The sequence below is a fragment of the Lates calcarifer genome, linkage group LG17 (genome assembly GCF_001640805.2).
Source record: "Lates calcarifer isolate ASB-BC8 linkage group LG17, TLL_Latcal_v3, whole genome shotgun sequence".
Lineage (NCBI taxonomy): Eukaryota > Metazoa > Chordata > Actinopteri > Centropomidae > Lates > Lates calcarifer.
Genome location: NC_066849.1, coordinates 150,686 through 174,741, shown reverse-complemented (window position 1 = coordinate 174,741; position 24,056 = coordinate 150,686). Strand labels below are relative to the sequence as shown.

Below are 24,056 nucleotides of genomic sequence, written 5' to 3'. Positions count from 1 at the left end.
TCTGGATGTAATTTCCATTTCATGATTGTTTGAAAGATGGATCTCTATTCTCTCTATTTAACGACATGTAAGCAGTGTGCCATCTAAATCCCACCCGCAGAGCAGCAGCGTGAGCTCTAGCTGGCCATTGTTCTTTGGGCTGGGTTTTTATTGTCACGCTTCTTTAATTAGTATGATTAGAGGACACTAAAATGAAAATAATCTCAACACTGAACAGTTAATATTTGAGGGGACCTTAAAGTAAGATTAAATAAATTAAACCTGTAGATACTTAGGAATTACTGTGTTTATTACAGACAAACTCACACAACTGAAATACAACAGAAAACAATGAAAAAACACTTTACACTACTGTGTAAGGAGAAATAGAAATCACTGAAATCTACCATAAAATTTTAACAGAATTTACTTGAACCACAAATTGAAAGACAGACACATAGCCCAGTAGCAGATAAAATATCTAAAAACACGTTTACGTAGTACAGCAGGTCAGTAAGAGTTTTGTATAGGAGTAGAAGACATAAAGCAGATGGTGAAGTTTTAATGTCTTACTTCCACCTCTAGCTGGAAAGAAGGCCTTTCTGTCCTTACATCTAGTACTTTCTGCATCATGCAGAGAAATAAGCAGAAGCCACAGGAGGCTTTGTTCGCTGAGGAAACTCTGAAAAGAAGAAGAAAAAACTACATCAACCTCACTCAACCAACATTTCAACCAAAAACTTTTAATAATATGATGAATTTCTTTTATTTGTATTAAGACTTACAAAATAGCATCACACTACAAACCAAAACACTAGGTGTATGTCAAGGTTACAAAGACACACACAAGACCAAGACTTATTTTAGAGACTGGGAAGGCAGAGGTGCCGAGGAACGGCTATGACAGCAGGCTTTCCACTGCAGCTTCCAGTGTGTCAGAACAGGTAGAAACACTTTGCCCTCTGTTGTGGTCTGATAACATGCCGTACAGTGCTGTTTGTTTGACCTCTTTATAGAAGCTACCTTGCAACAGTTTCTCATACTTTGAATGCAAGCACACCTCTCATATACACAATGAAGAAATCAGGATAATGCAGAAAGGTGACTGTAACCTGGTTGCACGCACACTGTGCTCACACTTTTCTGCCCTGACACACCAAAGTACCACCCTTCCAGTACTACTACAAAACATGATATTCTCTGCTTTGTTGTTTATGCTGAATATTGTGAAGCTCATTGTAAAAGATGATCAGATTACCTCTGTGAACCAGATTAGATGACAGGCCATAGATTGGGATGCTATCATCTCTCCTCTCAAAATACTTAGAATCCAGACCTGCATAGTCTCCCCTGAGGACAAGGAGAAAACACATGCACTTGAACACAAAATGAACATACCAAACAGCATGCTTGAAAAACTAAATCACACCACAGACAAGACAGAGTTTTATAAAAAACTTGAATCAGAAGAATAAGATGTAAACAGAGTCAAACGCTAAGTCCTCTTTGGACTGAATGTGTTCCACACTAGTCTATACTGTGGAAATAAAAAAAATGTACTTGGAGTAAACAAGCAATCATCCAAACTCACATCTGTCTGTTGGTTGGCTGTACTGCACGCTGTACAGCAGGAGTGACATCAGCAGTCACCCCAGGAGATACAGCAGGTTTACTTGACTGAGGATAAAACTGTGCCTGGAAAAATACAATCATATCTTTCACTGGTCACAGTGTTAATAGTTGATGTCTAATTTGTTTTTTATCCTGTTTATCAAGTGAAGTGTGTAGCTACAAAAAAATACATTTCCTACCCTCACACTTGTTGTGGATAAAACTGAAGGATTCTCCATAGTTTCAGGAGACAGCTGCTTTTCATTGAGCTGCTTGTTGAGCCAACTTATAACTGTGTTTAAAAAAAAAGTGTGACAAGATGAAAATGGCATTAAAAACTGGCAAAACTGACACAGCACTTTGATAGTCACACTTTTAGAGTGTAATTGACACCAGTGTGATGTTTATTGTTGAGAAAGTTGCAATTCGCTGTTTTGGCATACCCTCTTCAAATTGTCTTTCTTTCTAGTGACAAGAACACACCATTGACTCATAAACAGTTCCATCTATAAATTAATAATCCATCTGTGTACAGTTGCCAGGTTGTGTTACTGAGAATGGACTTTTCAGTTATAAATGAATGAAATAAATGAGACAAGCATCCTCACCATTTTCATTGGTTTTTAGCACTTCTCTACTTTCATTTAGTTGATTTACCGTTATCTCCAACTGCTCCTTCAATTTTGAAACCTGTAAAATACCAAATATTATTATTACCAAGTTCACATCATATCATTTTCTATTGTTTAAGCCTGCAAACTGATTGTAGCACTGCACTTTTCTCAGGTGAATGACTGTTTGGTGGCTCAGTCCACAAGCTAAGGTGCAGTACAAGACACATGTTCATGTTTGTTCGATAACAAGGACTTTAACAGGAAAACAAATATGCATTGTTTAAAGGTTGTAAAATTTGACCCTATGCCTCTGAAAGAACTTGGGAATTTTTGCTCACTCCTCATTGCAGAACTCAGCCAGTTAAAGAGAGGTTGGAGGGACATCTGGCATGTACCGCCTGCTTTAAAAAAAAAAAAAAAAAAAAAAAAAAAAAAATATATATATATATATATATATATATATATATATGTGTGTGTGTGTGTGTGTGTGTGTGTGTGTGTATCCTCTGTAGATGTGCGTACACCCAGATGCTGCCAGAGAGGTCTGCAACTCTCTAGATGTGTGGGTTGATCTTTAACTAATTCATTTTTCTGGTGCTTCTTGGTGATAGTTTTCATGGGCATCTACTTCTAGGCAGAGTTGCAGTCATGCTGAAGGGCCTCCATTTGTAAATGATTTGTCTTACAGTGGATGGATGGAACTGGAATCCTTTGGAGATGGTCTTATAGCTTACCCCAGACTGATGGCCTGTCACTTCCTTCTTCCTGAAGGAATCCTATTCTATCCGGTTGGATAGGTAGGATTGAAGCCAGGAGAGAGCTGTACCAGTGAGGCCAAGGTGTGTGGAGAGGCGATTGAGGAAGATGGTGTGGGAAACTGTGTCAAATGCAGCAGAGAGGTCCAGGAGTACTAGGATGCTGATGCGGCCAGAATCAGCAGCGAAAAGAAGATCATTTGTGATCTTCACTAAGACAGTCTCTGTGCTGTGATGGGCCCTGAAGCCAGATTGAAGGGGTTCATAGAGCTCATGGTCTGACATATATTGTTGTAGCTGAGTGGCAACTGCTCTTTCCAGGATTTTGCTCAGGAAAGGGAGGTTGGAGATCGGCTGGTAGTTGCTGAGATCGTTGGGCTCCAGACCAGGCTTCTTAAGGATAGGAGTGACTGAGGCAGTTTTGACAGTGGCTGGTACTGTACCAGTTTGAAGTAACGTATTAATAATGTCTGTCATCAAAGGGCAGAGGGTGGGAAAGCAGGCTTTCACTAGAACCGTAGGCAAGGGGTCCAGGGAGCAGGTGGAAGCTTTGGACTTGGTGACCAACTCACTGAGCAGGGAAGCATCCACAGGCATGAAGGAGGAGAGGTGGCACTGGGGGAGGCATACATCTGGGGCAGCAACGTCCTGAGGCTGGGGAGTGCAAGGTGTGCTGGTGGCAGGTGCCAGGAGCTGCTGATGGATGGAGTCCAGTTTAGTTTAGAAAATAGCAATTTGGGGTTTTTCCTGGGTCCCAATAAGGGTGGAATAATATTGGGTCTTGGTCCGGGAGAGAGCGTCCTTGTAGGCCAAAACGTGGTCTTTAAAAGGCCAGATGATGGATAGTGAGGCCAGTTTTTTTATAGACCCTCTCCAGCTGTCAACCAGTAGCTTTCAATGTGTGGAGCTCAGGGGTGAACCAGGGGGCAGGACGGGTGAAAGAAACAGATCTGGTTTTGACAGGGGCAAGACAGTCAAGGCTGGCAGATAAGGCAGTATTGTAAAGGGCCACCAAGTCATCAACAGTGGCATCAGCAGGAGCCATAGCCAAGTTAGCCACCATCAGGGAAGATAGGGCTGGTGGACTCACTGTTTTAGTGTTCCTAAATGTTATTGTACGTTTAGGGCAATGCCTGGGGAGAGAAGCAGGAACAGTGAAAGTGGTCAGAGACAGTCAGGTCCAGGCGTGTGGATGATGATGCAGAGCAGACAGTGGCAAGTAGTTAAGACAGCTGAGCCAGGAAGTCAGTGAAGCTGGAGACTTTAGGTGGGCAGTAAATGAGGACCACCTGAAGCTGGGAGAACCCAGTCAGAGTAAAAGCCATACACTCAAATGAGGTGGCAAGTGGTACTACTACCTCTTTAACCAGAACGTCGGCTTGATAAATAACAGCGAGCCCACCACCACAGCCCTCAAAGCGAGGCTTATTCATGTAAGCATAGCGTGGAACAAACATCTCCACGGTCTGCAACTTCTCTGTAGTTGCAACTGGCTAATGCTACTGGCTGCTGGATGGAGCAGTAGCTATTTCGTTGCGGCCAGTGAAAATTGCTGCCACTGAGTGGAAGACGTCCTGATCAGGATTTCCCAGGGGCCACAGAGAAAAAGATAAGAGGATCAAAGGAGTATACCACAGTCAAGGGACCGGAGAATGGTATTTCTGCAGTGGATTTCTTGCTAACTCGTTGGTGGATGGTAACAGCAGCAGCAGATCGGTGGAGCAGGTGAGTGCAGATGGTGTGTGATTGTCGTGCTGCAGTATCATCCAGTGATGATCCAGTTGAAGTGTGATGATCCAGTTGCAGTGTGGCAAATATCCAGTGTAAAGAATGCCGAAAAAAGCACAGTAAACACCAAAAAAAAGTTTTGGCTCGGAGTGAGAAGCATCGAAACAAACACCAGCGTCTTCTCAAAGCGGAAGTACGCCTTGGCACTGCAGTGGTTTGGTTGGTTTCCTCTCTCTTTTAATCAGTACTGCTCAGACCTTTTCCTTAAGATGTCCCAAATGTCTTTCACCTGAATCTTTTACCTACTTGACTATACCAGTGCAGTTGGGGGTTCAGTTACATTAGCACATACACTAATTCCATGTTTCTTGTAGTTTTTTGGCTACTCACACTGTTATGTTACACCTGTAGTTAAAGAGCACTATAGTGCACCCTGGCGGTTATTTTGAAGGATGCTGTCAGTTTTGAGACCCTGTTTTTTTAATTGGTCATTTGAGATCACATGGTTAGAGTCATAGTTCAGACCACCCATCTTGTTTTGTTTTCTTCATGGAAATGTGCTCCAGAGCATCCTTTGTTTAATCCATCGCTTCTGCTGTGTTGAGCCTCAGAGAGGCTCTGTTGTAAGTGTTAATTATACAACATTACATTACTATAGATAAGAATTGATGAATATTGTGTTGTTTTATTTCATATTTGCGAAGATTTATAAATTAATGCTAAAAGTCCTGTTTTGTCACATGTAGTGCAGTCATCTGTCTAGTTCGGTGTATTAAGTAATGTATTAAGAAATTATTAACATTACTCCACTGTTTTTTTTTTTTACTCATTCCCTATAAACAAGTATATGCAATTGATAAACATAAACCTCACACTTAATATACAAAAATTGGTGACGATAAAATTTGAAAATCATGGTAAAACAACATAAAAATCTAAACTGCTCAAAGGATTCACATACTTTCAAGAGGCACTGAATACCATTTTAAATCTGATGTTCCAACATTCCCCTGCTGGTGCACCTGTAGCGATGCATTTTATGACAACCAGCAAAGCAGATAAGAGATCCGTACATATTATACTTCAATCTGAGTGCAGTTTCCATAATTGGAAGACATACCTGTTCATCCTTTGTGATGATCTGCTGTTGAGCACTCTGTAGATCCTTTTCAGTGTTTTTAAGTTTTTCCGATGTTTCCTGGAGGATCTTCTCCTGTGACACAGTCACAGTGTTTTTGACTTTTATTTTTCCAACTAGGCCTCGAACCTCCCCCTGCAGCTTTTTAATGATACCATTAGCCTGGATAAAAAAATTAATAAAACGAGGTAAGAAATTGGACTGGACCATATTCAATGCAGTCATAAAATCACTTGTTAACTTATTAAGTACACCAACAGGGGATTTCTATTATTTTGTCTCTAAAACAGGGTCAACTCCACATTAGAACCTGGTTTGAGATACTAAACCTGCTTTGTGTCAAATAGTCACCTGTTGGTCTCAGCTTATTGAGAACCTCAACCAAATCTATTAAAATAACCCAAAAAGCAGTTTTACATAGACACAGGAACAGTTATTAAATGACTAAAATAACTGTGGGGTCCTGGTGTTAAAATATGCCAGTGGACAGACAAGCTGCATGAAGCTTCACAAACCTTTATCAGCTCCTCAGACAGTGATTTCACAGTTGCTTCAAGTTTCCTAATCTGAAGTTCTTTACTTTCAGCATTTTCTTCCACAGATTCCTAGAGATAAAAAAAAAACAAAAAACATACAGGCTAAAAATGTAACAGAATTTCACAGAGAACCTACATAAAAAATAAATCATTAAAAAATCTAAAACCAATGATATGTATATTTTTCTTAAATCTTTCTTAAATCTTTAAAAACACTTCCAAAACACGTTAAAAAAAATAATCAAAAAAAGAACCCACACAAAAAAGAAAACCTCAGTAAATTAATTTGAACAGCTGCCCACTGAAGTTTTTGGCAAGTGTTATTCAAACAGGAGGACATAGTGACTTTGACAGGGACTATTTTCAGCCAATGGATCAATGCATATTTGGGACCCTAGTGAATAGTGCTGGGCAGTAGAAGGGTATATGTGGGACTGAGTCAAAATAAACTGCAGCATGTATTCATGGTAATGAAGTTATGTCACCCAGTGCAATGATGCGATAGATGTACTTTTACTAGCTTTTGGACAACAATGGAACTCTATGGCACAGAGAAATAAGACATATTTGGCTTTGGATACACACACACAAGGGAGGAACGATATATATTGGTATCTGATATTATTGGCTGATAAGAATATCAACTTAAAATTCTGATAATACAATTTCAGAGCTCACTGTCTCTGATAATACAAATGGAGGATTGGACTGCACCTCTATAGAGCTTTTCTAGTCACGTTGACCACTCAAAGCACTTTAAACTACAGGTCACATTCACACATACATTCACATAGCACTTGTCCTATCCATCTATCTATATCTCTATATCTATATGTATAGCACTCTAGGCACACACACATACACATTCACACACTGATGATACACACTCAAGGGCAATTTGGGGTTCAGTATCTTGCCCAAGGATACTTCAGCACACAGACTGGAGGAGCCAGTGATCGAACCATTGACCATCTGATTAGTGGGCAACCCGCTCTACTTCCTGAACCACAGCTGCCCCAAAGCATGCAGGAGACTAGGAACACCACTTAAAAGCCAGTTCTGAGTGTAGCTGATTATTTAATAGTTAACGTTTTGAGTTTAATGGAGGATATTGTGTTAAATAACTTAAATAAACTTGCCATCTAAATATGTATCCATTTTCTTCTTTATTTTTGCATCTGTAACTGTATTGTCAGTTATTGTATCAGATCGGCAACAATATATTTATTTTGGCCTCAGTCAACTCCTTCAAACAAGTAGAGCCACAGATGCATATGTTAAGCATGGATAAACAGCCGTAGCAGCTCAAATAAGGAATTGTGCTTCTAAGAATGTAAGACTCAGTGGACATAATATTGTGTCTACGATAAGAGTGTAACTGTTTATTTTTTCTGGCTTTTTTTGATTTTATTTGATAGCACAGTGAAGATAGACAGGAAATGGTGAGAGATAGGGGAGCGCAGTAACAGTCTGCCCGAACTGGGGGTCAAACCAGAGACTCGCTGCTTAGACCACTAAGGCCCATGTGGTACACGCCCTAATCCATTCGGTTATGGGGTCACCACTGTAACTTATGGTGAAGTGTGCTAATGTTTTTTCCCCATTATGGCTTTTTAGGCGATGAAAATGCATTTGAAGTTGGAGCTCTTACAGTACCTTCTGCTGCTGTGTGGCTTCCAGCACCTCTTTAGTGCGACGCATAAGCTGTTCCTTATCTTTGATTTCCTGTTCAAGAACAGCAACTCTCATCTGCAGCTGGCTCACCAAACGCTCCTTCTCATGGACCTCTGTGTCCAAAGTGCTGTTCTCCCGTCTAAGAGACAGGACCTGCTGCTTTGAACGCTGGCACTCCTAAAAAGAAAAATAATACCACAGAATTTAAAAAAAAAAAAAAAAGGTAACACTGTAACAGACCAAATTATATCGTTTTTAGTTATAAATGTTCACTGTATTTGCTCCCATTAACAAAAGTGAATGTGTAAATACCAGGCTTAATGCTGGAGTATAGGACACTTACATGTAAATGAAGCTATGTAATGTTCAAGCCCTTGCCTAAACAAGTTCACACAGTGATTTCTGTATTTCAAGGTATACCAGAGTTTTAAATGTGGTGTCTATGGCAACATTCCAGCACTGTTGCACCAGTAGCAATGCATTTTACTTCAACCAGCAATAACTGGTTTGCCAGAGTTGAAGGAGGGAGCAACTGTAACAATGGAGACGGAGTATGCTACAGCAATATAGTAGAGCTTATGGCAGAATGTTTGTGAAACTAAACTTAAAATAAACTTGATGCTCAGAGGAAGGATTATGAAAGCAATTGACAACAGAGTTAGGCATTCATCAAAAACAGGACAGAGTTTGTGTAACTACTCTCACTGCCAGAGGGGGGAGACAAACGTTCTGCACTTCAAGTTTAATACCAGTTTTAATGAAATTTTGTGAGAATTTGTGAGAACAGATCAGAGAAAAGAAAAAAGCTAGCTGTATGCTCTCTGCATAATATTTCTCTGTTTTAGCTAAAAGGTAAAAGTTTTTCAATACCATGATTTTAAACAAGAAAAAACAAGAACTTTAGTTTGAATTGTATATTTTTTTCTCTGAAGTCTGGTGTCTGTTGCATGCATGTTATTTTATCTGAAGATCATGAAAAAAATACATTTAATACAATATTATGCAGTGTTTAAATCAAATCAAATCAAATCATGTGTTTTTGATATTTTCATATTTTGAAATGTTTTGAAACATGTATCTGCAGATGACTACATTTACTGTTGATGTCATGGCTTTGGAAGAGTACCATCCTGCTGTCCTGAGACTAAGTTGGACGATGGTACTGGTTCACACATGTACATCACAGGTACATCCATGTTTACACTTCAGCTTTTCCTCTAGAGTCTTTCTGAGTCACATGTTGTTTCTGTTTTATCAGGCAGGTAAAAGAGGGATTTTAGATTTATGTTGGCAATTTATTGTGAACCAGTGCTGTCAAACAGCTTAATCTAGAAGAATGTTACTGGGAATACTTAGAAGTAGGGGGGAATAAAGCAATAATGATATATATATCGCAATATAACTTTTCCATGATAGACATTTAAGACCTGGTCGATAACAACATCGATAGAACTCATTCCACCTGTGTTCTGACAGACAATAAACCCTACAGTTTAACTTGAAAGGAGGTATATGTAAAAAGGTTTCTAAATAATGATGTTCATGAAGGAGGATTTCCTCACACTGACACTGATTAGTATAACAGAAGTTTCGCTTGTTTTGGGACTGACAAGACTTCAGTTGTGAGGTTTAACTCATTAAAAGTGTTAATGTGCAATTTCGATGAGGATTTGATTATTTACTCATTACATCACTTACATCACACATAGGAATAACATGTTATATTCAAGACATAGACTCTACATATTTGTCTAATAGTTTTACCCACAATACTGATAGTCATGCTACCTTATCATAATGTAGAATAGAAAATACATGGTGTCATCTTTATGAGAAAAGCAATATCTAATTATTACCCATGACCCTCTCAAAGCGCAATGGTAATCAGCATTCTAGAAAGTAAAAAAAATCTCTCTAGAACAAGTCCTCCACACTTCTTCAACCAGTAATTAATGATGAAAATAGACCTCAGTTACTATTAATAGACACATGGTTGAAGGTCTTAACAATCACTTCTTTGCAGCATGTGACATGTTTGGTAACATATCCATACCTTCTGTCAAAGCCCCCCTTCTAGTCATCACTTCATACATAATAGTAATTTTCTCTCCTGTCACATATTTAGAACTAAATAATGCTTTGATATTCTTCAACATAAGAAACTCTCCTTAACCCACAGAACCTATACCTCAGTGATCCTGTTATTACTACATAACCTGTACACATTTTTAATTCAACCTTTACTCCAGACAAAATCCCCTCAGTATGGAAGACTGCCCAGGTGCTTCTGTGGCAGAAAGATGGTTACACTTGTGATCTAAACAACAATCAACCTATACCCAAGCTATCTTATCTGTCCAAATTCCTAAAGTACTATACTCTGGCTTGTAGGGGAGCAATAACTCAGCACTATAACTGAGAACTAAACCATTATGTTTTTAAGTAATTAATAAAATCTTAAAATCTGTTATAAAAGGGTAAAAGAGAAGGTAAAAGCAGTGGTGATATGATCTTGTCTTCTGGTACTTAAAAGCTTGGCAGCTGTGTTTTGAATAAAACTGAGAGCTCATTACAATAATCTAACCATTATGCTCTCTCTCTAAAGATCAGGTCAAGAGAAGAAAAACTGATCTTTGAGATGCCAAGATTTTTTTGTAAAGTCTGTATGGACTTTGACCAACAATGATTTCTGACCTTTCTTCGTTTAGCTGGAGAAAGTTTTGAGACATCCAGCATTTTACCTCAGAAATAAAATAGTACATTATGAAAGTCAGAGTCTTCGCTGGTCTTTAATGGGATATACTGTACATTTACCTGTCATCTGCATAACAATGCAACTGAATATTATGGAATCAATTTTAAAAGGGACTGTGGGGTTATGGAAGTTTGTTACATTGATACTGGAGAAATATGTGGGCCTGGTGTCTTTCAGTGATTTATGATGTTACATTGCTTGACTGCATTTACTCTATTTCTTTATTAGAGGTTTGCTATAAGATGGTTTTTGGAGGTGCCACGCAATCAAGAATACCTTTATATGTATTGTAGAAGTTAATTAGTAGCTAATATGTAGACATATTTGGGTTTTAGTTACTGCTTTTTGCAGACCCAGTTGTGTAAGCTTTATGAAAGTCAACAGAGACAGTATTTCTGTGTAGGTTCTCAGTCATCCAGTTCAAAACAACAACAAAAGAGCTACTATCATTCTGTAACTACAGAGAGCGAGAGATCAGAATTCAGAGTAAAACAACAGACATATTTTAATTTTAGTGCCTTTTATTATGTCACCTGATGTCTCTGCTATACAATTCTGTATATTTGAGCCAATAACAGCCTTTGCATATTTTAATTAGCATATTAAAATTTCTGATGATACCAGAGCAGAAAACAGAGCTATACAAACATTATCCTGCTTGATAAACTCAGACATGTTTCCTGATGTGTTCTGCCTACTGCTTATGCTGTTTGTACTGAACTCATTTTATCTCAGAACAACAGAAATTCATACAACCTACCCTACTCATGGTGCTGCCACTACCCTTAAACAACTGGACGCTGTCTGCCTACAGTACCACAAGACAGCTATTGCACTAAGCTGCAGAGATCTAAACAAGCAGCAGAGATATTTAACTTCCTTAGTTGACAGCAGAGCTAATAAGTATGACACCAGATCACTGCAGAGATGGGCTTTAAGGTCTTCATACTAACTCTGAGCCAGGAACACACTGGTTTACTGTGTTGTGCTTTTGGTGTCATTTTAGCTCAGTGTCAACTTCTAGGGTGAGAAGCCACTGTAATAAAATGTCACTCTGTGGACTGATGAACATCTAAACTCTATGCAAATCAATACAAGTCTTCTGAGATCTTTTTTGTGAGCTACTGCTTCTTTTAAATAGCAAACTCAAAATACTTGTTTTATTTATTGGTCAAAATAGCTCTAACCCACACCTCCAATCCAATCTTGTTTCACTGTTTGGATGTCAGGTCTGTTAACTCCTGAGTCCAGTTAGCTTTTGTTGATGTCATTATCATGGAGGTGTCATTTCCATCTACACTGTGAATGTCTCATTGATGAAAAATACAGTGATTTGTGTGTCAATTATTAGAACTTGGATGCAGATCTGTTCATCATTTAAGACAAATGTGTAGATAACTGCAGGTAATTCCAAAGAGTCCTCTAACTTTATCTTGCCACTATATATTTAACCATTTTTAAGCAGCTACAACAGATCTTTTTTTTATTATAATAATAATGTATTATAATGACAATGTGACAATGTGAAAGGGATCGCTTATCAGGGCTGGGTAAAAAAAAATGATTCACTGAAGGATCACGATTTGTATTTATGCAATTTTTTAATTGCCTGCACTTAATTGATATTTATTATTCACACTGAGCTAATTTAATGAAAGCTAGAAACTAACAGCCTGGGACAGTCATCAATCCCAAATGTCTGAAAGTCAGACCAAATATCAGCCTTTTTTTTTTTTTAAACGCACGCAGTCCAGCAATGGCAAAAGTATGTTAATTATTACCAACTATTAAACCACCGCACCCCCACCCCAATAACAGTCATCCTAGGGGAAACACTGAAACTAACCATTAATTTGGGCCAATCTGGCCTCGACATTCACTTACCTCCTCAGCACCCACTAGTTTAATCTTCAGGTCTCTGATGGCAGACTCGTTCTTGTATTTCCTCTCTGTCAGCTCTCTGCAGGAGGCCTCCAACTCTGTTAGTCTGCTATGAAGCTGTTGGTTGCTCTTCTTATGAGCACTCTCCAGGTCCACACGGAGCTGTTCAGTCTGTTGCTGCAGCCTGCTCTGTACCTAAAAAACATCATACAGTCACACAAAATAAATACCTCTAACAACTTCTGTAGCATAATCCACCTCTTTGTTGTTGATCTATATGCTTGGTGTGATAACAACTGCTTTCCCAATAAACCACTAAATGCAGTACACTGTAAATCAGTTTAAGCTAGTTCAACCTAAAACATAAGTTCTCTGGCTGCCTAAAAATGTTAATTAATTAAATGTATGCTGAATAATTATAAGTTAAAATAATTAGTTCAAAATCATCTTTAGAAAATGTAAAACCTATTATTTTGAAAAACTCTCAGTAGATATAAACAAGTTCAGTAAATGGAAGATGCAAAGTTGAACTGTTCTGTCAGATTGGCTTTTCATTGAGATTTTGACAGTTTGAGGAGTCAACAGGAAGAACTTGCTGCTGCTCATGTTGGATACCAGAGTTATTACAAATGTAACATTTAAGGCACCCTATATGCTTGGATATATGCTTGCAAGTCTGCTAATGTTTCATGTTTCTTTAGAAAACAGGGGGAACTTATGCATTCACCAGAGAACAACCAATTTCTCCATTTCAGTTCTTAAGAATTTCTGATGGATAAAACTTTTTTTAAATTTTCATTAAAGAGAAAAGACTGATTCTGTGGAATTCTTGTGTGATGTTTTACAGTGGAACTTTAGTTTAGCTCTGCTAAACAACATAGCTAAAATAAGCTGTTTTTACAAACTATTTTTTTTAGATACTTTAAGTCTAATAACAACCTCACTGAGAAATAGTCCAAGAATGATCAAGTGTCTTACCTCTACAGCCTTTTCTCTCTCCAACTGTAACTCCTGAGAATGACGGCTGGACAGAGAGCTAGTCTGATTCGTCCACTCTGAACGTAGTTTGTCCAACTCTTTAGTCTTCTCAGACAGTGTCTGTCAGGGAAATACAGATATGTTAAGAGAACTGCTCTTCTATTCATCTCAGATCTGGTATGATTTGTTGTCTTTGATTCTAGGGATAACTTAAATTTTACAGTTACAGTCCTATTTGTGAATGTCTGTGTGGTATTACAAAGTCAAGTGTACAGTTGTGCTGGGCCATTCCATAAACAGCTGCAAGCGGTCAATCTATGCTGGCACAATGTCAGTGTGTTTTCACTGCACTGCAAAGTTATGTTGCTTTGACAACATGTTGGTAGTGTGCTAGGCAGAAACCAGAGCAAAAGGCTCTAATCTGTCACAGTGTCACAGAATAAAACTGATAACAGTAGCATGATCAAACTTTCAGTATCTCCACAAGCACAGAGTAAGTTATGAAAGCCTCCAGCCTCTGTTCCATCCAAACAACATGATTCTCTGGAGAGGCTGTTTCTTTATTGGGTAGTCTATTGTTGTCGTGTCCCACTGTGATTATTTCAGCTGTTTCAGAGATTTGAGAGCAGTGATGTGGTCTGGTCTAAATTCCACCTCACCCAGCCTTTTTGGATGTTGTACAGCTGCAACTACATGCATGGGCTTGGGGATGCCCAAACAGTCCATGCATCCAAGACCTACCTCTTTGCTCTGGTTGTTGTTATTGTCTAAACACCATATCCAGTGACAAAGCACACCTGTTGAGCATAACTCAGCTGCCTGGACAGATCATCTTCAGTCTTCTTAAGCTTCGTCTCTAAAGCCTGCTTCTCTACCTGAAAGATTGGAGGAACATATCTGTAAAAACATCACAGGGAAGAGAGAAACAGATTCTGGCTGTACATGCTATGTGAAAAACATAATCGATGCTTTAATTCTACTGAAACCATTACTTTTAGTTTAATCAGCTGAAGTCTACATCTCCCTAAAATATCCATGTGATTCTCCATTTAGAAGACACTTTCTCAATACAATAATGTATCAATTCACTGAACTGCTTTAACTAATCCTGTCTGAGATGCAAAAGAAATATACAAGCAGTGTGGACAGGACCACTTCAACAAATCACCAGAGTAGTAAAAGCTCTTGGATTGTTTGCTTCATCCAAACAAACTCAATGTTTACCTTTGTAGAAATCCTCAATAATCCAGACAGTATTATAATGAATTATGCTGAATGAGCAAACCTTAAGCGCTGAGAGACACACTGCCAGATAGTCTTTAATTTCTTTGTCAGAGCCTTGAATAAGCCGTAAAGACAAGTGATTCAGGTGTTTGAATGCATTTGTCTCTACAACACTGAAATTTGCAGGGCCTTCAAGCACTGGAGACTGACATGACAAGTGCAGGAGAAACCTGTAGAAAAAGATATGCAAACATTTAGTGTGTGTTGTTTTACTCAAGTACATTATAATGACAGATGTCTCAAATTATTTTCCCACCTACAGATTAAACTTGATTGATAAAAGCAATCATGTGCATGTGTTTTATAATATTCACCCAAATTCACTAATCTCTGGAGTCTAGGATAATCTCACACTATGTAAAAGACTGAAATCATTAGGACTGACGTAAAGTTGAACTTATTTACTTGAACAGTGTGACGTTGTGTGGCGTTTTGCATTCTTTCATACCTTGGATTGTCCGACTCTTGCTCAGAATAGCACAGATTAAGCAGGTCAATAAACTTCTGAGGAAATGATGCAAAGTCTATCAGTAGCCCCTGCTGGACTTTCAAACTATTCAAATGACAAAGAAAGAAACCATCAGTGAGAAATAATGGATGCCTGTTTCGTGACTTCCTAAATTCAAACACTGTGTATTTTCATTTATAAAGTTCTACCAGTACTTACCTTTGGAAATCTTCTTCTGATATAGAGAGGTTGAAGAGAAAATATGGATCTAGGTCATCTGTTAGTCTTACCAGAAGATCCTAATGTGAACAAAAACATCGGGTTAGTCACCAGAAAGAAAGGCCGTCTTAAAGTACAAAATGCCTACTCACCCTTTTGTGCACTGGACTTGTTGTCAACTGAAGTTCAATGGTGACACGAATGTTTGCTTTCCTGCAAAATTAAACCATTAAACATGATCTGGCTTCAAACAATAGTATTTATATCATTTCAAATTACCCTGCATAATAATTTCCCTCAACCTGATTATGATAATGTGATTAATGGCACTGATCAAATAAATAAATAATATTTTGTTGCAACAGGGGCGACATGGTGATGCAGTGGTTAGCACTGTCACCTCACAACAACACGGTTCCGGGTTCGAGCCCTGGTTCACCCCGGGCTTTTCTGTGCGGAGTTTCCATGTTGTCCCTGTTCCTGTGTGGGTTCTCTCTGGGTTCTCCAGCTTCCTCCCACAGTCCAAACACATGCAGGTTAACTGGTGACTCTAAATTGTACGTAAGTGTGAATGTGAGTGTGAATGGTTGTTGGTCTCTATATGTGAGGCCTGTGATGGACAGGCGATCTTTACAAGGGTGTACCCTGCCTTTCGCCAAATGTCAGCTGGGATAGTCTCCAGCCCCCCTGCAACCCTTAACGGATAGAGTGGTTTCTAAAAAAACTGTTGATATCAAGTACTTTCAGTGATTATAGTGGCATTATTTACACAAATGACGAGCTGATTGCATTTAAGCGTCCAGTCCCCATGTCTTTCTGGTTTCTCTGGAGGTGGTTATTAAGGGGAAAATGGTGTTTAACAGGGCATGATCATGAACAACATCTCCCACTCCTTACAAGGCACACTGGTCACATGGGAGAGGCAGGAGAGACATAATGAAAAGGCCAAAAAGGTTATGGAGGGTAACTGAACTCATCACTCTAGATGACCAGAGCAGCAATGGATAACATGGGAGTACAGAGTGTGGGCTGAGTCACACACATAACTCAGGCAGTTGTACATGAAGGTCTGCTTTTTCAGCACAGCATCACAAATACACTGACTAATGAAAGGAAGACTGTAGAGCATTTTAAACAGTCACCACAGGCTTAGGCACATCTGGAAGATATTCTGATTTATATGAAAATGTAATCCAAGATGTGCAAGTTAGATGGAACAGCACTCATAACATGATGCAGAGCCCCCTGGAGCAAAAGCAGCCTCTCAGGGTCTACGCAGCTGACCACAACCTTCCACCTACACTGACGGCAAACCAGTGGACACTAATGGAGCCCTTTGAAAAACTGATGAGGGTAGTGAGCACTGAGACTGGAACCGCAGCTTATGTTATCCCTGTCTTAACAGTCCTTAAACATGTTGTTTATCAAGAGAACAGCACTGAACAGGGAATCAAGGCGATGAACAGCACTCCTAGAGGTGCATGCTAATTTCCCTCACTGGCTGCTACTGCTACCGCAGCCAAGTTTCTCTGCGTGGTGGACAGTGATCTTTAATGCAATCTCAAATGTCATCGAGTCTGCTGAGACAGCAGAGAAGTTGATTTCCATTAAATAGAATCTGCCCTAAGATAACTGAATTAGAGAGAGAAGAAGCTTCTGTAGCAGCTCCACTTTACAATCTGGCCCTCCTGGATAACAACAGGGTGCCTTGCATTTTTATTATTTTGATATTCAGGTTTTACTGTCATGCTGCTACACCAATTAATAGAAACTAGTTTTGTTCTTTGTCTTGTTTTTCATGTTCATGTTAAGTGGCTCCACCACTTTTAAGTGGAAGTGAGAGTTCTGTGTTTCAGTTTTAGAATACTGGCAGTTTTACTATAATGCTGTACTGAGCGGAATTGCTGATTTATATTTTTGGTAACTGTGAATGTTAAAGTTAAGCTATAACACCACTTCTAAGTGGAACTGTGATTATTATATAATTGTTGAGTGTTCTTATAAGAGCTATTTCTAAATAGACTTTTTTGTTTGATTATTTAGTTAAATTGTTGTGGGACTGTGATAAAAGCCATGTAAAACATTTTTTGTGTATTTATTTGGTCATTTTGTAAAATTAAAACATACAAACCAAAGAGCTTGGATGCAGGCAATCTCCTTTATGCACTGCGGTGTCAATCGGTTGTCAAGCATATACAGTGGATTAGCTTTATTGACTTTGATGTAGTCGAATGTGCACTGTGCAGCCGTATTATCTACAATATACAGGTATCCACTGACTCAATATTAACGATGACTCGGATCGGGGCAAAGAAAACTTTATCGGGACATTCCCATTTACCACACTCGAAGTCGACTCTCAAATCGAGGCTCACTTCTCATCTCATCCTTGCACCACAAAACTGGTCAGTCAGAACTTTTAAATCGGTATCTTACATTTTCAGCAGCCTTTAATGTGCCTAATAGCGTCAAGTGCGACGACATCCATAGAGTAGCCTGTTCACAAAAAGTGTGGAGAGCTGGATTTTTAAATGCGTTTAACTCATCATCAATCATTTTTCTTAACGTAGCCTACGTTAAAAATTACTATGTAATATTTTTATGTATAGTAATATTCTGCCTTTTGTCTCGCACTAAATAATGCTTTAAATCTTTGTTGCCAACAGAAACTCATCAGAAAACCGCTTTGCTTTTGTCTACAGTTGACATGTTACTCATTTAGTCATCTTATTCATTTGTCGGCAGTCTTACCTTTCTTCACAGTCCCTGCACCGCACGTTCACTTGTAACGCTTTGCTGAAGAGTTCCTCCATGATAACAAACCACTGTTAAACCGCTTTAGAAGGGTAGGAAACGTACATGCCTGTAAACGGGTTAACATAAAAAGCACATATGGGACACACAGGAGACTAATGCCAAGAGGCGTTGGCTTCCATCGCACGGACCTTCAAGTTTTGATCGTTATTCCCTAGTTTTTGATTTGGCGCTTTTCTGCCGCCAACTGAATTGCCCTGGAAACGGAACCTGCTTTAGCTTCTTCTTCTTCGTTTTAATAGCGAATTGCAACAAGCCAGAACATTATCGCCACCTACTGCTGAGTTATTAAAGTCCTTATGTTCATGTATCTGTTAGGTACCTCGTCCATAGGTGAAGACATTTTTCTAAACATCGGTCCTATATTTTTTTTTTTTTCATACGTCCGATCCCTTTTTGTTCCAGCTGAGTCCTTAAGTGTCTCTCATTTAGATATTTTTGGACAAATAAAGAACACATGCTCTATAGTCTCTGTTTGACTGCAGGCAACACTGTTTTCATTTGGATAGTTCCACTGTTTTAACCACTCCAGCCTCTTGCTGTCACAGATGTTTTCCTTGTAAATCATAATTCCATAATTTCTGTCACTGAGTCTCTGATTTTCTACCATACAAATTACTTAGTTTCTGTTTACTCATTGGCGCTAGCAGCAGAGTCGATAATACACCTTGTTAATTATTATTCCCAATTTATTTGTCTAATTTGTATGATTTTATTTATCATTTAATTATCATGTTGAGTATTAGTGAATTTTATCTCAGTGAGTTATTTTCATTATTGGCAGTATTGCACTTACTCTCCTGGTGTCTCAGCTCTCATTAGCCTCACAGTGGTGTTTGTGTTGCTGAGGGTAAGTTGTTTGAGAGAATGTTGCCGTGCTATTTTTATTGTTTTCTTTGGAAACTGAGTCATTTATGTTGTAACCTTGGTAAATAGTGGCTACTGTTAATACTCCAATGTTACTGAGATGTTTTTCTGGTATTTTCTTTGTTAGTATAAGTTTTTAGGAATGAAACGGTATTTCAGCAGCCCGCCTTGTATCATGTAAACAATATGGCACTGAAGAAATCTTAAGATACATTTCCAAGCATAAATACTGTTGTCTTGCATGTTTAGGAGCGGAGGTGCAGAGAAGAGAGACAAAAAAACAATTAATGTGTGTAATACTGTCTGTAGGAGCAATGGATGCAGGGAAAACAGTCCTGTCATCGGTAAATTGTCATCTGTAATGCCTTACCAACATCTGTTACAAATAAAAAACACATTTGCTTCCAGCCTAATGATTCTATATAACAACTGCATTATTCAATGTCCTGCCTACATTTTGAGAGTTGAGACTTGAGAGCTAATGAGATAGCCATTGTTTCCACTATATATAGGATTACTTGTATATGCTTTATCACTCTGACACTCAATTCCAAAACTTAAGTTGTAGAATTTGTTTTTCATTTATTAATGTACATCCATTTCATGTAGAACAGTGTTAACATAAACCTGCAAACTGATTGTATTTCTCAAACATGATTCACTATAGAATAATCTATTATTGATTTAGTGACCATATTGGAAGAGCAAATATTAAAATGGTTTGACTGATACTCCAGTCATTGATTCCCAATTCCTTAGTTATATCTAAAATATCAACACATTTTTGTGCCTTCCCCAACTCATATTTCTGATCTGTTTTGCAGGGTGCGAATCTTCATGGCCACATACATGAAACAGAATAAAAGGTACATTGAAAGTGGATGGGACATGGATTAATTGTGGGAGGGACTCACAACCACTGTCTTAAAAAAGGTCCTTGAAACATATTATGTATCTTTTTGTTAATTATATTATGGTGTCTTTTTATCTTAAAATGCTTGTCATTTACTGCTTGGAAGAACCCATAGCATGGTGCTACATCTATACCTGACGTAAGTCTCTGGTACATTCTTATTATTTTCTTGGTGTGATAAGGGGGGATAAAATAAAATTTAAAAAGTTAACTCAAATTTATTTCATCATCTACACTGGAAAGTGAGAAAAAAGAGGAAAAGGGAAAGTGATAAGACACCAAGATTAATTTATCTATGACTTTATCTTGTCTACGTCAACGTAACACAAAAGCAGCACCTTACTAGTTAGAATTTTTGATATATTTAATAGATAGTGGCAGCGTGCACAGCTCCAGGTCCTGAGCAATGTATTGGGTGCACAGTCGTAGCTAACAGGACAAACAGAATACTGGTATTCACAGATTAACAATCTTCGACTGTAAGACCATCGTCATTATTACTCAAATGCATTTGTTTTTGCCCCACAATAAACAAGAAGATTACTTATCTGTGAGTGACAGTATTCTGTTTGTCCTTTTGAATACATATAATGTTGATCAGGTCTTACTTTTCTATGTCCATATACCAGATTTAGCAGCTGGTCCTCCCCATAATCTGCCTTTACAGTATTTTTCTTTCTCTCACTTGCAGAAAATGAAAATGGCCATTATTGCTCTTGATGCCGAAAAGGCTTTTGATCACTGACACAGGGTTCTACTCCATTCCCTCTAAAAATCCAAAAATATTGGAGGGAAGAGAAGGAAAAAACAAAATTTAGAGGCATGGTCAGAAGATAATATGGCTGTGATAACTTTTATTTGCCAAGGTTCAGACAGTGAAAAAATATTTACAACGGGGGAAAAAATGTAACATGCATTTTCATAAATGTGTTCCTTTGCTCAAACAATGTATTAGCAGAGAAATTACTCTTAAAACAAAGCAAAAAAAATCTATATTAAAATGTGGGTCACATGACCCGGAGAGGCCACAAGAACATCATATTTAATAGAGACAAACACCCCTGTTTTGGCCAACCATGCTCATTTACTTCAACGACAGACATACATCAGGTAAGTGACATGTTGCCAGTCCTCACAATCATATTGAATGGAAATTGGCTCTTTCTGCTCTGTGCTTACTTCATTAACTGGGTCTCCATTATGCATGCTTATCCCCCCGCTGCAATTGTACAAATAGCGAGCTTTCACAGCCATCATTGCAATTCATGGCAATCAACCTAAATTCAAATTGGAAGAGAGTAGCCTGGGCTTGGAACAAAGCACATCACACCACTGGATATAAGCCCAAACAGGGACACTGGCCTCCCTTTCCTCATCTGGGAAGAGCAGTGGTAGGTAGCCATGGGTGCACAGGCAGGGGAATGGTAAATGGACTGCAGTTCCTAAGGTAAAGTTTAGTAACTAGAATGCCTCGCCATGTTATGCCCCTGCCAACCAGTCCAGTTGCAGTTACTTAGTGTGTGGATTCTTGAATTTTGGCCAGAAACATGTTTTGTGCAGCCACAGTGGCCTTGACCTTTGACCATCATGAAGAAAGAAAGAATAAATTCCCATACGCTATTACTGAAATATTGTGTTCACAAGGCCAAAGACACATTTTGTGAGGTCACAGTGACCTTACGTTTTGACCTTTGACTGTCTAAATTCTAATCAGTTCATCCTGGAGTCTATTATTTAATAGTATACACTGTTACGTTTTGAACTAAGACCCCACAGCCCACTAAGACACAGAAACAATGACACCAGCTGAATCAGTTGTAAGTCTTCTAATGTTAAACCAGTCAATATTATTGTAAATGATTGAGATGGCCAGTGAGAAGACACAGGGTTATAGATTGCCTCAGGAGTGGTCCAGATCCAAGGGGGAAAAGGAGTTCCAGGCAGGAGCTTGGCATGTGGGATAATGGTGGCTTGACAAAGTAGCAGATGAACAGGTGGCAGAGGCTTGGCAACAGCACATGGTTCAGGCAGAGTAACGCAATAAAAGGCTGAACTATCTGGCAACGGGTAGATGTTAGGCTGGGGTTCTAATACTGCAGATAATGGAAGCCATGAGCTGAACACAGAGGATGCACACAGGAAGGGAGAAACAGGGGAAAACAGGCATTAAATACTAGAAGTCACAGGGTGGGCTGTGACAATATGCCATGTTTCTTGAATTGAATTGAAGAGTATATCAGATGTGAGGCAGCCTGCAAAACCTACACCCCCTGCACCTGAGACAATATCATCTGCTGCTTTTTGGCCCTGCCATTTATAGACATTGGTGTATCCTTGTAAAATGCTGTGAATGTCTCACTGACAGGACCTGTGGGGTTCATCTTTTCATTTACATACATATGTAGTGTTATTAGAATTTATTCACAACTTATTTAAGAGGGCATCACTTTCTTTGGAAAGAATTATTTAAATTTTAATATTAATATTAAAACATTTTTGATCTGGGTCAATATCAGCTGGGGTTGGCTGGCTGGCTGGATGGATATTGTAACAGTTAATCCAGTCAATCTTATAACTGAAGCTGTAACTTACAATCTTACAATCAAGGGATCTTTGTTCTCCACTCCAAATGAAACACATGAACAATGACTGGGTCCAAATACAGATGATTTTACTGACTAATGTATTACATGAAATAAATGCAATGATTAGTAACAAAATGTAGGTGTAAAGATGATTAACAAGGCTAACTAACAGCTGGTAAGTGGAAGTGAATAAGTTTAGGCTATGTATTGTGTGATGCACTATTAATGAATCCTTTGGTGCCTATGGCTGAAACCCCTAAAACCTTATTTTAGCATCAAACCAGTCATGAGCAGATAATTAAATGTTTTAGCCTACTTTAGATGTGTTGTCATTGCTGGGGACTTTCTTAGTTGAAACCCAGAACAGTGATATCCTAAGTTGGCAACCCCCTCTGGGGAGGAAACTTTGGGTAAATGCTCCTTGAGGCATCCTGTGGTTCTCCTGGTGTGTCTCAGCTGATCAGCCTTCCTTTTGTTTTGGCACTTGTCGTGGATTTAAAAAATAACAACGAAGGATGAGAGTCTTCACAAGATCGTTTATTTATTCAAAAGCTCAAGGAGTCCGAATTTTTTGCAGAAATGTTAAACTGATGGACAACGCCCTGAAACTTTAATTATGGAACTATGAAACTATCTTAGAGTAATCCTCCCATTTGATCTCTCTGTAGTATCATCCTATTGCAATTTGTTCCACTAATAACATCATGTATTTCTAATGAACCTGACCATACTCACTGGCCTGGTCTATGGATCATTACCAAATATGGCTTAGATATCTGTGAACAACAGGATACTTGCTCAATGTTCCTGGCACAGTTAGGTGTTTTCCAAAGTTGGTTGTTGTCTCATGTTTGAATATTCCTGGCACTTTGTATCAATACACTAGGTTGCAATGTCCTGTCAATCAAAACTGATGAGTTCCACACAAGACAAACCCTTTGTGCTGTGTTAGAGCTGTCAACAAACTAAAACTGATGTGACTAGACCCAGTTGTGCAACAACTTAAGACTACATGAGGATAAATATGAAGATAAATATAATGAACGTAAGAATGTGTATGTCTGAATATATGTTGCAAGGGGAACATTGAGCACTGATTTTCTACCACATACTTGGTTGAGCTCTTGATCAGGTGTTCTTGTGCAGATGTGCAGATGACCAAATGGTTGATGATGGAATACATGCACTGATAACTGCACTGAACTTTAGCTGGATAACTTTAGAAAAACTTAACATTGGCTGAGCGACCCAAAAAGCTTCAAAAATCTTCAAGGTGA

The 24,056-nt window shown here is 38.7% G+C and overlaps 2 protein-coding genes across 3 annotated transcripts in view; one reads left to right on the top strand and one right to left on the bottom strand.

The window, feature by feature from the left end:
- The window catches only part of ahsg1 (alpha-2-HS-glycoprotein 1), a 76,658-nt gene that overhangs the window by 6,332 nt on the left and 46,270 nt on the right, over positions 1–24,056 (top strand). The window lies entirely within an intron of this gene.
- On the bottom strand, positions 267–18,605 carry sass6 (SAS-6 centriolar assembly protein). 2 transcript variants are annotated; one of them, XM_018701866.2, is made up of 16 exons: positions 18,352–18,605; positions 15,753–15,813; positions 15,601–15,680; positions 15,382–15,486; positions 14,935–15,103; positions 14,447–14,524; positions 13,650–13,769; positions 12,675–12,866; positions 8,018–8,212; positions 6,341–6,430; positions 5,808–5,987; positions 2,199–2,280; positions 1,791–1,882; positions 1,571–1,674; positions 1,238–1,329; positions 267–661 (listed from the first exon to the last, which is right to left on the bottom strand). In XM_018701866.2, the coding sequence occupies exons 1-16, from the start codon at positions 18,411–18,413 to the stop codon at positions 609–611; spliced, it is 1,755 nt and encodes a 584-aa protein (XP_018557382.1). In that variant the 5' UTR covers positions 18,414–18,605; the 3' UTR covers positions 267–608. The 2 variants fall into 2 exon arrangements, with proteins under 2 accessions (XP_018557382.1, XP_018557381.1); XM_018701865.2 differs by having other exon boundaries at positions 267–1,329; positions 18,352–18,599.